Below are 16,842 nucleotides of genomic sequence, written 5' to 3' on the forward strand. Positions count from 1 at the left end.
ACACATACGTAATATAATATATCAAATTGTATGACGTGTGCAACAATCAACTGTTAAAATAACATAAATGACAGTATTACTAGTAATTAGTAAACATTAATTGTAATTTCATTGTTTGTTAACAGTAAAATAACTATTGCTTTAGTTTAACTAATGTTCAATTTATCATTTCTTAGTGATGGTTATTATAAAGTTTTAAGCAAATCAACTTGTCTACACAGAAGTGATTGTTTTGTTAGTGCGACGTCACGGGATTCGGTCTATACCAAGAGCAACATCACAACTTGTTGACAAATATAATCGGCCCTTGAGAAGCCACTTTATTGTCCCTGTCATAAATTACTGGTTTGCCGAGATATGCGTGCGGTAAGCTCAAGCTTACTTGTGACTGGTTGAAGCTACCTTGTCTGTTGACCTGCTGATTAAAACTGTTTTGTCTGGAAGGTTGTGGACCAAAACCCTCCTCCGGCTGTTCAAAGCTGCTCTCACTGTACAGCCGCTGTCGCATTTCACTGCTGCGTTTCCCAGAAGCATTCCTGGTTGGATATCTTTGACCTGTCTTGTACCAGCCTGTCTCTTTGAAGACAAACCAAATATTTCCAACCCAGAGGACAACATTTACAAAACCAAAAACCTGCAGATAGAAGAAGGGGACAGGTGTGAATGGCTTGCTTTATTCAGTTTGAGTTTCAGTGCTTCATTTGTTGAGCGAACACCTACCGCAGATGTATTAAGTTGTGACCAGACAGGCTCCTGGGTGGCCATACATTTATTCTGCTGAGCTCTGCAGGCTGAGATGAGCAAAAGCACCTGTGTTGGGTTGGTGACCGTCTTGATATCAGAAAGAGTTTTGGCCCAACAGCAACTGCTGACCAGCCACATAAAGGAGAAGATGACCGTAACGACGAAATCCTGCTCAGGACAAAAGAGTAGAATGGAAAAATAGTCAATTTGGTGTGTTTCATCTCATACAAACACGAACATGATCTCACTATATTGTATCTAATTCAGGTGTGGACATTAGAGGATTGGAGGAATGTTTGTTGAAGGTATAAACTCACTGACCACAAGCGGGCCCCTGTTGTTTTTCAGGTACTTGTTCTGGTAAAAGACATAGACGATGGTCGCCAGCAGAGAGTACAGGAAAGCAAAAACACCAACAGTCAGGAAAAACTGAGCAGCTGGGGAAAAGTCGCCATCCAGGAAAAGGATCTCTTCCTTCTTTGTCTCACATGAGGGAGCCTTAAAATGCACTTCTTGTAGTCTACAAGACAGAAAAAGGAAATGTAAGGAGATTCATTCTGTAAGGGAAAATGGTTCATCCTCAAAAACCATAGATACACAGCAGAGAAACCTTTATTTAGTGTTGCATACAAAGGGACAAATGCCACATGATTCATGAAGAAACTGCCAGTAAAAAAAGCAGCGCTGCAACTTGGCTTTTCTATGTGACAAAAGGAAGCATACTGTAGCAACATCTGGAATGTGAAACAGTTTCCAAATGAGGATTAATTATGGCATTCAATGGCAGGTTTTTCCTGACAATTTATTTAAATTTATTTTTAAATATTTTTTTCTATATTTGTGGGGAGCTTTTTTGGCATTGTGTATTTATTTATTATTTATTTTTGCACTATTTTCTACTTTGTATTGCAACTGCTGCCAACAATCTTCTGCTGAATAAATAAAGTTAGATTTGATTTTATCTTTTTTTTTATAAATCCTTGGGCATATGGTGCTTGGAGTCGTGTAAATACTTGCTGTATGACCTAAGTGAGTTCAATTACTGTGTCACCGTGACAATATTGACTTAATCATAGGTATACGGAGGGTTCAGTCACCACGGCTTGGAGTGGGGCACCATTTTTATCTGCTTTTCATAAATGCACAATAAATAATTGACCACAAAAATGAACAGTTTTGGGACAGTTTTGCCATTTGCATGCTTAGCATCCAATTAATGAAAGCAAGCACAAAGCTGTAGACAGCTGCATTGACAAAGTAATTCCTGTTGAAATGTAAAAAATATAATGTGGCAAAGGACATTCTTTAGCTGAAAGGTAAGCAAAATTTGACTGTGCTGCTTTTATCATTGCTGACATTGCCAGACATGTATTTATCTAAAAAATATTGTAGTTATTGTCTCATTTTGTTGTGAACACACACACACACACTCACACACACACACACACACACCACAGAGAGACACACACACACACACACACACACACACACACACACACACACACACACACACACACACACACACACACACACACATAGATCTTTGCCTCCCAAGTACTCAAAACGTAAAAGCCCCCTTTAGAAATAGCATTAGCAATAGCAACATTTCGAAAAAACTGAAACATACTTTAATTCTGTTGGAAGCAATGTTGTTTACTAGTCCATTTATACACGAGAGTGTGTACCACTGAACTAACACATCGACACCAGTGTCAAGTCGCTGAGCTGTTAATGAGACGACTAATTAACAGTTCAGCTTGGCCATCACTGACTCTGACGCACAGGGTTTGGGGTGGTCGACCACAAGACCAGAGAGTTCACATCCACAGACACACCACACCATTCATCATCCAAATGAAATTTTTATGGTGGCCAGTCGCTCTCCAAGAAGTCGTTCAGTTAAACAATGTGTCTATAATTAGATTTTGTTTCCACTGTGCACACTGAAACTAAATGATGATCTATTATAGCTCTGTTTAAATGAGTCCTTTCACTTAAAATAGCAATACGGATGAGAAATAGAGTCACTCTTTTCTCGTCCTTCAAACATCTCAGTGTTTATATAGCATAAAGTCCCAGGCAGCCCAGAGTACTTTCAGGTTGGCAGGAGTCAAAATGAAACAGGGACAAAGAAAGATACCAGTTTCTGCTGCTCATCAGCTTATCAATGGATCGCTAAGCAGCTACATCAAGCTGTGATAAAGTGCCAAGGAGCTGTAACATCACAAAAAGCCCACCTTCAGTTAAGTCTGTCTGGACTCCAGGTACAGTTTTGTCGAATGATGCAGTGAAACATTTTGGACTTTAATTGGGCCGGCATCCTGCTCAGCTTTAGTCCAAAATCCTGTTTTGAGAGCAACTCCCCTCTGCTGAATCTGGCAACATGATTGAGTAGAGGTGTGCAGCTTTTAAATAATCTTTTTGTTTTTGCTTTTGTCTGGCTGACCAGTTTCCTGAAATATGCAGAGATGATTGCCTGGTCATGTCTTCTTAGTCTGACAGCATCGTTTTGGGTGTCCAGTAAAATCTTCACTCTTTGTCATAATTGTCAATTAGTCTGTTAATTCACATTTTAAAATTATATAAATCAAAACATGTAAAAATTGTCAAAGATTAAATGATTCAACTAAATGTAATAAAAACAAAATTACATTAAAATCAATATTTATTTTTTTGTATTTTAAGTCAATTACCTAATGAGATCAAAGGACATAGGCAAAGGAAAGCACAAACAACTACTTCACCTGAAAGGATAGCCAAAATCAATGTCGATGCTGAGGTTACTCTGCCTCCTGTCTGAACAGTCCACTTTAACCTGGAGATGACCATAGTATCCTCCACATGTTGCAAAAGCACAGATGGCAAAAATCTAGGAAAACAAACAAAAATAGAAAAGGATCAGCATCGGTTGATATTTTATTGATTTCATTAATCCAATATCCGGTCTGGGAGTGCAGCTTACTGCATACTACACATTAATAAATTAGCCTACTGGTCTGATTATTGAGATTTATAATTGGTTTGAAAACAAAACCTGAATAATTTAAAGGTCGGAAGACAACTAACGGAGCTGCTTACTGTGCGCTGGAGGGTGGCCACAGCAGTACAGTACAGATTCAATTTGAAGATGTAAGTCTCTTCCTCATTGTATCTTTATAGTTGTTATGCAGAATATTCATATTAAGAATGAGAAATTGACTCTGTGTTCACTGCTTTGAACAGATTTCTTAGTATGTGAAAACAGCACTGATTCTAAACCTGATAGACATTTCACCAATCAACAAATCAAAACATCAAGATCACACTTAATGTTGTAGTTCATACAAGGTAATGTGCAGTGAATAGAGGCAGAAATCACTAAAACCAAAATGAAGAAATGACAAGACTAGAGAAATGAAACTTACCGGAGCAAATATAACCATACACATTTAAAAATCACAGATCTCAAGTCCAGCTCCACACAGTGTCGACAGCTTTAGTCATCAGGGTCGAAACACCACTGATGTAGACAGACAAAAAGAGAGTGACTCTTCCAGTGGAGGGGAGGGCTGAAAATAGATATCATCCCCAGGGAGGAGTCTGAGATTTTACCGTACCTCTATATTTGTTCATAAACACTGCAATAAACTATAAATACCATAATTGAGGGAATGTCTGCGAATAGGTAATTTACTTGTTATTGTAAGACCATAAGACATTGCTTTCAAAAGATATTTTTTCTAAATAAGGCTTCATCCGAAACATGAAACAAAGACAAATATCTGCTGCAGAATTTTGTCGCTGCAGGGAAAAGTATGTATCTCCACATTTAGTGATTTTGAATTATTCAGATAAACCGAAGGATTAGGTGTTCTTTTGGGGAAAAAGGGAGAACATTCTCATACTTCTCTCAGACTATTAAAAAAAAACTTGGATTATCTGAAAAATGCACTGTTAAAAAGCTGACAACAGGCATGTTTATATGCACTCATGAAAAAGGGATGTTTTGGAGATACATAGTTTTTACAGGACAGCAAAGATTGCAGTATATTACAGTGACGGTCTTCCTGGACTAAAACTTCAGTAGAGGCTTTAAAGAGTTGATCTTAAAACATGAACCTTTGAAATAGGTGTTACAGTGCCAGATTGTACAATTTAAAACAGATAGGATTTTTTTGATTTTTCACAATAGGGGCACTTGTCAATCTAATCCCAATGATAAGAGTAACCAATTAATGTATTTAGCAGGGACGATATATGTAGGCATGTTACATTTAAATAAAATGCCACTGATGCAATGTAAAACTTCTAGCCGTAGCTACTTGCAGGCCTTGGGCCTGGTTGTTGGTTGTTGGTTGTTGGTTGGGAATGTAGAAAAGTACAGTGGGGCAAAAAAGTATTTAGTCAGCCACCAATTGTGCAAGTTCTCCCATTTAAAAAGATGAAAGAGGCCTGTAATTGTCATCATAGGTACACTTCAACTATGAGAGACAAAATGAGAAAAATTGTAGGATTTTTAATGAATTTATTTGCAAATTCCTCGAGAAAATAAGTATTTGGTCACCTACAAACAAGCAAGATTTCTGGCTTTCACAGACCTGTAACTTCTTCTTTAAGAGGCTCCTCTGTCCTTCACTCGTTACCTGTATTAATGGCACCTGTTTGAACTTGTTATCAGTATAAAAGACACCTGTCAACAACCTCAAACAGTCACACTCCAAACTCCACTATGGCCAAGACCAAAGAGCTGTCAAAGGACACCAGAAACAAAATTGTAGACCTGCACCAGGCTGGGAAGACTGAATCTGCAATAGGTAAGCAGTTTGGTGTGAAGAAATCAACTGTGAGAGCAATTATAAGAAAATGGAAGACATACAAGACCACTAATAATCTCCCTCGATCCGGGGCTCCACGCAAGATCTCAACCCGTGGGGTCAAAATGATCACAAGAACGGTGAGCAAAAATCCCAGAACCACCCTTGGGGGACCTAGTGAATGACCTGCAGAGAGCTGGGACCAAAGTAACAAAGGCTACCATCAGTAACACACTACGCCGCCAGGGACTCAAATCCTGCAGTGCCAGACGTGTCTCCCTGCTTAAGCCAGTACATGTCCAGGCCCGTCTGGAGTTTGCTAGAGAGCATTTGGATGATCCAGAAGAGGATTGGGAGAATGTCATATGGTCAGATGAAACCAAAATAGAACTTTTTGGTAAAAACTCAACTCGTCGTGTTTGGAGGGGAAAGAATGCTGAGTTGAATCCAAAGAACACCATACCTACTGTGAAGCATGGGGGTGGAGACATCATGCTTTGGGGCTGTTTTTCTGCAAAGGGACCAGGACAACTGATCCGTGTAAAGGAAAGAATGAATGGGGCCATGTATCGTGAGATTTTGAGTGAAAACCTCCTTCCATCAGCAAGGGCATTGAAGATGAAACGTGGCTGGGTCTTTCAGCATGACAATGATCCCAAACACACCGCCCGAGCAACGAAGGAGTGGCTTCGTAAGAAGCATTTCAAGGTCCTGGAGTGGCCTAGCCAGTCTCCAGATCTCAACCCCATAGAAAATCTTTGGAGGGAGTTAAAAGTCCGTGTTGCCCAGCGACAGCCCCAAAACATCACTGCTCTAGAGGAGATCTGCATGGAGGAATGGGCCAAAATACCAGCAACTGCGTGAAAACCTTGTGAAGACTTACAGAAAACATTTGACCTCTGTCATTGCCAACAAAGGGTATATAACAAAGTATTGAGATGAACTTTTGTTATTGACCAAATACTTATTTTCCACCATAATTTTCAAATAAATTCATTAAAAATCCTACAATGTGATTTTCTGGATTTTTTTTCTCATTTTGTCTGTCATGGTTGAAGTGTACCTATGATGAAAATTACAGGCCTCTCTCAGCTTTTTAAGTGGGAGAACTTGCACAATTGGTGGCTGACTAAATACTTTTTTGCCCCACTCTAAGTGAGAAAAAATGATTATATGAAATGAAAATAAATGATTTGAAATAATGAGTCTTTCTCTCTGAATTCATGTATGATTTGTGGGTGTTTGATAAGGAAGTAATTAATTGAATGTATTGAATATACATTACACCAAGCTATTTCCTCCCCAAAACCCATGTTGCCATGGTAACTGAACTGTGTAAAACAGTTCTTCTACTTTCTTCAACATAGTTACCTTTCTCAGCACTTTTAAGTTATGTTTCTAAAAACTTTGGATTATGTTACATGAATTAACATTTGAGACTATATGTTGAAATCCTTAAGAAACTTAGAGTAATACTGTAAAAGTCATAATTATCTGGTTGCCATTATTCACCTGTGCCTCATGCAGTATGTGCATTAGCTGCATCAGTAAGAACGGACAAAAAACATGCATTAATGACCAAGGTCTAATCAATAATCAGACTGATGTGTGTTTTAAGTGTTTCAAACTTTTCACAACTTGTGTTGCAATATTATAGTAGTTAATCAAGGACATGGTTTTGGCATCAAGCTAATTGTTTAGGGCCCCATAAATCCTTGGGCCAGCCCTGCAGCCAATAAAATCATATCATTTGAAATAATATAGTTAAAAGTAATATTTGTGACATGATGTCTCTTCTACAAATCAAAACGTAATATTGTGATTGCATTAATTCGTATTAATATTTATATATATTGAGTATATTAATCAATGCTCAATGTCATACAATAAATAACTGTACTGTAGATTACTATATTGTAATCATGGTGGATACATTTTCTTTTCTAATGATCCAGTTACAATTGGGCCATTTGCATTGTAGTACTAAAGAGGATTCTGCTGACCTCTTTTGGTGACAAATCTGTATTACAAATTTATTTTTAAGCAAGAATGAATTTAGGGCCGTGCACATCGCTGAGTGATATTACAGTGTTTCTCAGTTGCTTTGGTACATTTCTCAGATCAGAATTGAAATTCTCAAAACTACCTGTTCAATCTTCACATCATTGTGTCACTTGTGCACATCAAAAAAGCAGTTTCTCATTTCTTTGAACAAGTTGCAAATGCTTTGCTACATCCATGCAAATGAGTATGTACAATTCTCTGCTGTTTCCTACATTATCAATTGCTTGTTGCAATTGCAATGTCATGTTGATCAAAATGTATTGTAATGGGTCTCTGTTGAATAGTCTCACCCCCCACAACATTTAGGCATTAGTTCATAGCATAAGTCTTTACATGCAAAATGGTTGAAAAAGTTGTCATAATATGTCAAGCATATTTCTATACATTTCCATTAGACTTTTTTTCTGAATCTGTCCTGAATTGGTAAATTGCTCCCAGGTGAATCTTGACTTTCTCTAACAAAGGTGCATCTCATGAACCATCAACTGGCAAGTATATATATAGCCGGAGCACAACACAATGTTACAATGAACGTCAGGAGGTGTAGGAAGACCGCACTGTAATTCCTACAGCACTGCATGTACAGTTTTCCCTAAGGAGATGTCCTATGTTCACATGCAGTGCTGTCTTTTCCTTTCTGTATCGCAATGACATGGTCTGTCAACAAATTACAGTACAAACAGTAAAAGCGTAAATGTGAATCTTGTCCAGTCTCTTGCAATCAAACTCCCACATACACTAAGGTGTAACCTACAATTTACAATATTGTCATCAAAACTTTAGCCATAGTTTACATCAGAACATCCCTCCAGAGTACACTGTTATATTGACAACATGACTAAGCATTGACACAGTGACTTGTCATTCTGATGGCACTGACATGTTCATTGACACAGATATTTACTTTTGAGAGATGAACTAAGGATTTTGAGCAAGAGACTGGCTTTTGCAGGTAATCCATGGTGTTTTGCTATTTGTACAAATTGTTTTGAGAAATGCACTTACTGTTTTGTAAATGTCGAGGATGATTCAAGAAATGTACCAAAGCGACTGAGAAAAACTTTAATAATGCATTGCACTGCAACTTCGATTTTAAATATAGAATATATAATGTGTTATCTCATACTGGTCTGATTTGTGTACTAGAGGAATAATTAATTGTTCAATTTTAACAAATATTCAGATTGACCTTTTTTGGATAGAGGGGCTTTTAAACGCAACAAGGTAATTTTAGGGTGAACTGATTTCTTACTTACAAAACAGTAAACCTGTAGGCATCTCATAACCTAGTTTCATATACAAAAAAGGTAGAAAAAGAAAATATCACATGACATAAATGCAAGTCTACAGTACGCTATAAAACATTGATTTATTGAATGATAGTTTGGCTATATAATATAATAACATCCGTTATTATTGCTGGGTGTCATAGGGCTCTATTCTGTTGAAGTGTGTTATGCTCCCCTGACTGTTAGTCACTCATGTAAGTTATGAGTAAAAGCTCTGCATTCAAAAACCTGAAAAACGTTATTTATCTATGTGGCTAAGACAGTTTGATTTCAAGCTGCTGTAGATTTGAAATTGACAAGACTACAAGTTGAAAAAAAATCTTAATATACTTTATGAGTCATTGGGATATATATAGGATAAAGAGTAAATGTGCTACTGGAATCTTAAAAGTAACTACAGGGGTAGCAGCCAATTTAGGATTGCAAACATAAATAACTATGACTTCAAAGTTTCAGAAGTTATCTAAGAAAAGAAAGTGACTTTGATTGACTAATTCCCTCAGGCAGGCTTCAGATGTTAATGGCAAAATGACTGATGACATTTTCAGTCCACAATGAATAACAGCCAGAATAACTCAGTGCCAAGGGATCACTGGCTGCTTTTTGGTTTATATGAGGTGAAAGGATTTTAAAGGCAGCAAGATGCTAGACTTTACATAGAATGTAGTAATCAATTCTTAAAGTCATAGATAGCAGATGTTGGAGGGTAAAAGCAGAAGCCATGAGGTGTACTTTGAAACTCATGTCACAAGCTGGAGGCTGACAAGAACATTAAACTGCGGTAAAAGAGAGGTTGATGCAGAGAACAGATGAAGACATGAAAACCCTTCGGTTCAATTTGGTCAAAGATAAAAATAGTTACATTTTTGTAGTTCTCAGCTGAAATAAACAGAACTGCATTAGCTTCATTTGCACTAATGCAGCATTAGCTTCATACAATCAAACCTTAGTTGGTTTATAAATAACCATCCAATGTCTTTTTGTTTGAATGAGGCTGGTGGAGCTATGGAGCTATGGAGATGCATGAATGTTGACTCATATTCAAATATTGAATTATATTCTTGTACTATCGTGAATAACTCACATCTACAAAAGGGCAGTGATCCAATCATTGGGATTTGACAGTTTATTCCTGTAACATCCTCAAAATCCAGTCAGGTTTTCGATTACCATCAAAAAAAGTTTTTTTCTGTGTAGGTGTAAGAATATTACCTTTCTTGACATTTGACACACATACTTTAGCGTTTGGTGGTGCGATTTGCACCCGGGGACGGCATGTTGTTCCTTGCGTGTATACATCAACATGTTAATGCACTTTTTTTGTAGCCTATAGGTGTTCTATCATATAACATCATTATCATTTAAAATTGTAATGCAGTAATGTTGTATCTGAGTACATTTTACACAACTACATTTACTTGAGTAACATTACTTAACATTTTAGTAACTTGAGTTGAGATTAGAGCGAAATGATACTGTAGCCTTGCTACCTCCTTCTGTTGATGTAATGTGTTCTTTGGTTTTTGTCGATATACTCACATATTCAGACACATCAGAATAAAGTATTAATAATTTCTTATGAATAAGTACTCTAGACTAACCAAAAACCTCTTTAAATAAGAGTAAGTGATGGTTCATCTAAAAAACACACCTTTGAATTGTTTTCTCAGCTGCTTTCAAATGAGTCCATAATCTTATTAGTCATCAAATATTCACTTAGTTTTTAGCCTTGGGTATTTAAACACAACAAAACAGATATGACTTTAACTGCTCTTTGATTTTTCAACCAACAGAGGGCAGGACTTAGCTACGCTAATTGGGAGGGAAATCTCTGAAGCTGCGGTGATGAGCTCTTCTTAATTTCTCACTGCATTTGTTCTTTCTCTTCTCGCCAAAATCCAGTTGACAGTTGTGTCTTCTGTATGTACAATAAGCTAAATACATCTCAACTCTTTGACCGCTGTGTGCGCTGATTGGAAAAATCATATCCCCTTGATGAGAAGATTGTGCTGGTCCAACAGCGATAGGTTTTTTTCTTCATGTTAGAGTGGTGAGGCTCCATCCTCTCACTGCATTATTCATGAATCTTTTTCTGGCATCATCTCCCCTATCTACCCTGAAAACTGTGGGAGGAAGAGACAAGAAATAAATCTGGTGGTTTTCATGAGGCCTCCGCCTGGAAATGTGCTTTCTAACGAGTTGATGTAGAGATTTTTTGTTGTCCTCTTTTGCAGAGAACCACCTTTGGACTGGGGCTTATCTAGAACATTTAAAGATTCAAGCCCACTTCAAATCCTAATTTTGAAAAAATCATTCCAGTGTAGCCTGAAATTATAACCATATATATATAACCATGAAAATAATCCATAGAAGTGATCACATAGAGTTCATTGTATCTACTGTATGTATTTAATTTGTTTTGCTGTGAAATAAAGAAAAGGAAAATATTGTTAAGTAAAGAAAAAGTGCACAATAAGAAACAATGTATTTCTACATAAAAGCATGTCAAGACTAAATGTATTAGTCTGGACCTCCTGGAATGCTACCTCAAATTCCCTGCAAGGTTGATGTCAGACGGAACATGGAAATATCAGAATTCCATTTTCTATTTTTGCGTTAGGAAAAAAAAACAACATGAGACTGTTATGTAAAAGGATTTGTACCGATTGGTAATTTCTTCAAAACTGGTTTCTCCTCACTGCTAAAGCCAATTACCACACATCTCTGCTTTAAACTGAGCGTTTCACTCCTCTGCAATCCATATATCCAGTCAATTTCACATAAAACCATGTTACAACACACACTTAAATACAGTATTTGCTGGGTGTGAAGCCCTCTGTGAGACGCTATATAGCTGCAATACTGACTTTGACCCTATTCCATCAATCTCACATTAAAAAAATGCTCCCAGCATTTAAATATTTCAAAGAGTTCCAAAGCCAACTCCAGAGAAGCTCTGAGCTTCTGTGTGCATGTCTGTGTGTGTGTGTGTGTGTGTGTGTGTGTGTGTGTGTGTGTAGGTGTGTGTGTGTGTGTGTGTAGGTGTGTGTGTGTGTGTGCACATCAACTCTGACAAACCAATTTTTAAACTGTTATGTTGCAGTTTGCGGTTTAACTCAGAGCTTATGCCTGGTGACTAAACCCTAAGCTAAAGTCTAAAAGGAGAATACAGATCTAAATGATACAAGCTCAAGTGCACAAGATACATTTGTTACTGCAAAATTGAATCTCTCTTTCATTCTCTCTCTCTCTCTCTCTCTCTCTCTCTCTCTCTCTCTCGTACACTTGACATTCTTTAAGAATCTATACTTAATAAAATAAACATGCTCCATACATATACTGTATAGAATAGCAGAACGAGGGAGAGATGAGTCATGAATATAATATTGTGTAGTTGTTCCGTGAAGTTTCAGCTGTGCTGCACTGTCTGGTTTTTCACGGTGTGCTTTAAATATGCTGTCTGTGACAACTCTCCAAAGGCACACATGCAGGGACACATATTAAAGTGCATGTGATATTGGTTCTATTTTGTGTTTTTTTATGGTTTCAAGTATTCTTTTCCTTTTTTTTCAAAGTTTTTCATTTCTTAGAGATATAATTAATATAAAAATAAATAAATAAAAACACTGTTAAGATGATACTCACATGTGATGATGAAGTCAGGCTGGCCTCTATGACTTCAATCAATAATTAAAGGGGTGATAGAATGCAAAACCATAGTCATAGTTGAATAATGACAGTTTGGTGGGTAACTAGGACATACATAGAACCTCAAATCCCATTGACACCTCTTTCCTCTGCAAATCTCACAATTTGAAACTGCCTCTGAAAACAGGCAAATCTCAACGAAGCTAATAGTTGACATCAACTCGGTGGCTCCTCCTTATTTGGCTCTAGTCTCTACCTTTTGTCACGCCCAAACATTTACATAGGCTACACCACTGATCTGAGATCAGGTAGTCTTCTGAATAGGTCTCGCAGATCTCAGAAATTGTATACATAGTTCGTCTGCTATTTCGTCACTAAATTCACTTCTGAGACTTTTTTATGCAAGAAATCAACTATGTAGAGGTCAAGTATGGGCTGTTTTACGAAAATTGATGGCTAATTGCAAATTTTGTCCGACTGTGTGTCGGAGTTCCTCAGTGACAGCGGCCGGTGCTGCCTGGGTTTCTGCCTCGCCGCCTGGCCTGACCCCCTTCACAGACCCCGGCCTGCTGTGAGCTAGATGGAGCTCCGTCACGGCCGGCAGCCCGTGGCACTCCATACCCGCGCAAAGTCACCGTTTCTGGGTTACTGGACTACCAAATGCCAAGGCCCTGACAGAGCTCCAGGGCCTGCAGCTCGCTGCTCTCCCTCCCCTCTTTCTGCTAAATGGCTGAAGTGTGTGTGAGTGAGAGCGCGGTCAGCGAGCTTGTTACGCCCGCAATCTCTTACCACAGGTTCCAGTTAATCTTATAATGGATATGTGTGTTGAGCTATTTAAAAAAACAATCGAGGATATAAACGCCTCTTGTCCGCGAGTCTCATTGATAGAGCCCGCGGTGAGCTGGATGGAGCTCTATTAATGAGAGCTAGCTAACTAGCCTCCTCCTAACGAGACCTCTGAAATTCACAAAAATGCCTTAAATTAAAATCGGACAAAAGTGTTAGCTTTGTAAGACCTTACGGTAGCTGTAATATACATGCCGTGACAAAATTCAAACTGTAAATATAGTATAGTTATGCTGAAAGTGTACCCGGGGTCTGTGAAAGGACAGGCAATATATATGTAAAAAAAAAATTAGATATATCTCTCTCTCTCTCTCTCTATATATATATATATATATATATATTTATTTATTTATTTTTTTTGAATAGTCTGTTGAATAGTTTCAAACGAGAAAAAAAATAAATATAATAAAAAAAAAATATATATATATATATTTTTTTTTTTTTTTCTCGTTTGAAACTATTCAACAGGGAATTCATACTATGCTACATGTTAACAAGGGTAACACTAGCTACTCGTATGAGAAAAAGGCTGCTCGTAGTGACGAACCCACAGATAATTATCACCTGACTCTGCGGATCGCTCAGCTCCGTGGAGAGTTTTATTGAGGGTTACCAGCTGTTTCCTGGATGATGTGGTGAGATTGTTTTCTAGACTTGATGAACATTAGTCTGACAATGGAAATCTACCACAAAACAAAGGCATAATTTCTTTCCTTAAAACACAAACAAAATTCCAGCTGCATGATGAAACACACATTTTTTCATTTGCATTTTTCCACACTGGCCTTTGTTTTGTACTACCCTGAAGAACATAAACATTTCATGTCTGTAGTTGAAGTAGAGGAGCGGGGCAGAGAACATCAGTCAATTATTAATGTTTAAAAGGTTTGGAGAGTTCCATTGCTGAGGTTGGTGCTAGACATCTCTGAGGGATCTGAAGTGTGTGCAGTCGCAGAAAACTAAGGGGTCTCACCCGCCAGGAACTGGCAGTGGCCTATGGGGGAACAAAGGCAGACCTCATGCTGAGAATCCACAAGGGCAAGCTGTGTGAGTAAAAACTAAAAGAGGACTATTACATGCCAAGTCAGGGAAACAGGAGATCCACTAGAAAAACTGGAGATGAGGAGTCCTTGAAAGCATGGTTACCTGCAGGGAATATGCTGGTCAGACGCCTAAGGGACATCTGGAGTAGCAGTCAGTCCAGCTGTCAAAAAGATTCAATTTAAACTCAGAGTTGACGTTGGCAGGCCTGCTCATCCTCCGTGCTTACTGAGTTCACAGTACTGTATAAAGGCTGTCATGGGTGTGCTGGTACTGTAAGTACCATGATGGTGGGGGAGGTGAACACAATAAATGGTCAGAGGGGTGACGTAAGTGGTAAGAAAAGAAGAATTTGGAGGGAAAACCCTAACCTCAATCTAAAATCTGAAATGGTTTCCACCAGAATGGCCGTCATTGGTAAAGGATGACATCCTAAAGGTTTGATGTAACCACTGATATGCCCTGTGTCAAAATCTAGTTTAAAGACATTTATTTTTTTAGGTCATATTGTATTAATATAGTGCATATTCCTGTGTTAAGTTATGTTTAATTATATGACTTGAAGGCTCAAAAGAATATTTTTACCCTGCAACCCTGATACTGAAGCAGCAAAATGGAATTCAAAAATATTTCATTTCATTATTTACACCTCCGCCGTTCAGTCTCAAAATGGATGGTGTCACCTTACTGCCAGTCAGAGACTGAGCTCACCAATATGTATAATTGCAGGCCAGTCATGGCAAACTGGCAATGGAGAAAAGGTACTCAACCTGTGAGGACACAAGATAAATCCCGAAATGATTAACAAAAAAGAATTTAAAGAACACATTTTTGTTAATGAACAAATAATGTTTATTCTTTCTGAACCGTTTCAACCATTCCTTCAAACCATATGATGATATAGGTCACTTATTCCTACTGGATGGTTTTATTTCTAAAACCTAATCAAATGTAACAAGTTTGATTTGGGAATATCACTTTTTGGTAAACAGCTCCCAACTTATATGCAACCTGTGACAAAGAGTCATAAGCAGACATTGGTTGATTTTAACAGGTCATAAACCAAAAATTGGAAAATAGAAGGCGATAGAGTTAAGATTCCACAATCCAGTCAGCAGCAGGACCAGGCGGTCAGACCAGCTCCACAAGCTCACACTTTTAAAAAATCTCATCAGCAGGGAGGAGATATAATCACCAACAGATCAACTCCAGCATGTAGTTTAGTCTCAACCTTTTTACAATGTGTATGTTATGAGCATTGGGTTTTCAAGGTGATACGGTTAGTAGAGAATTGTTAGATAGCTGTGGTGAAATTTTCTATAATGTATCCCTTTGGTCTACAGGTAGTAACAATAATAATGTGTTCAGTGGAAGTCCGTGGTAGTGTCTCTCTTAATTAATTTTGGCCAACAGTGATTTGTCAGTTTAATTAGGTCAATAGGGCCCCTGGTTAGGGGTCAGGGAGTAGTTGTGATCTACGGTCACAGACGTCCTATTGTGTCATATTATTTTCCTTCTGTCCTGGTTTATACCATCTTAATATACCACCTCAGTGTTTTGGATTAGCAAAGTGATGTCAACACATAAAAAAAGCAGAACCTACTGAAGTGTTGGTTTAGATCTTGTTAAGGCTAAAGCAAAAATTCTGGTCTAATCCAGAATATTTAATCTTTTGCTTCAAGCTTTAAAGATTGTATAATGAGATAAAAATTACAATGAAAACAGTTGTCAAATGTTATCTTCATAATCAGATACATAAAAGGAGTATTGCAAACCATGTGTCATGTAAATGAACACCTGAATATTTGTTTTCATCTTGACTAATACATCTATATTTAGGCTAGTAGATGAAACGCTTGTGTGACTGCAGCGTAATGCAAGAGATACCAGCACATGCTGCAACAATCAATTTCTTGACCAGAAGCCTATAGACAGAGAGTTAGCTGTTGGTGGCTACCCCACCCTTCAACAGCACACGCACGGGGCGGCTCAGGAGCCACATCTTACACCAACTAATCTGCATCCCTTGCCCATAAACTAAATAATGTTCCAATGTATCATAGAAATCCTGTGGCCGCCATCTTAGGTGTACCACTGCAGAGCGTTAGTAGGATGAGATTAAGGACGAGTCGCTCATCCTTCACTCTATGTTCTTATTCTGTGTTAAGGACCACGGTCAGCTCCCCGCGCCTGCGTCCCCGCCTGACGGAGAGAGGCCATCGCCCGCTATCACCGAGAGAAAAAAAAAAGCCGCTTTCCTTCCCCTCAGCTGTATACTACACTCCCCCTCCCTCCGCTCGGATCCTTTCTCACCTCCCCCTCTCACATCCGCAGCAGTGACTGGCCAATAAAATACAGAAAATACGTAAGCGCCGACGAGTGCTCGGCGCAGGCGGAGAAAGCTCAGTGTGAAGCAG

At 38.3% G+C, this 16,842-nt stretch overlaps 1 protein-coding gene across 1 annotated transcript; it reads right to left on the reverse strand.

Moving 5' to 3' along the window:
• Positions 1-277: 277 nt before the first annotated feature.
• Positions 278-4,172, reverse strand: synprb (synaptoporin b). Its single transcript, XM_078247462.1, has 5 exons — positions 4,149-4,172; positions 3,489-3,613; positions 1,066-1,264; positions 721-912; positions 278-634 (listed from the first exon to the last, which is right to left on the reverse strand). The coding sequence occupies exons 1-5, from the start codon at positions 4,170-4,172 to the stop codon at positions 278-280; spliced, it is 897 nt and encodes a 298-aa protein (XP_078103588.1).
• Positions 4,173-16,842: the final 12,670 nt, after the last annotated feature.

The sequence above is a fragment of the Sander vitreus genome, chromosome 4 (assembly GCF_031162955.1).
Source record: "Sander vitreus isolate 19-12246 chromosome 4, sanVit1, whole genome shotgun sequence".
Taxonomy (NCBI): Eukaryota; Metazoa; Chordata; class Actinopteri; order Perciformes; family Percidae; genus Sander; species Sander vitreus.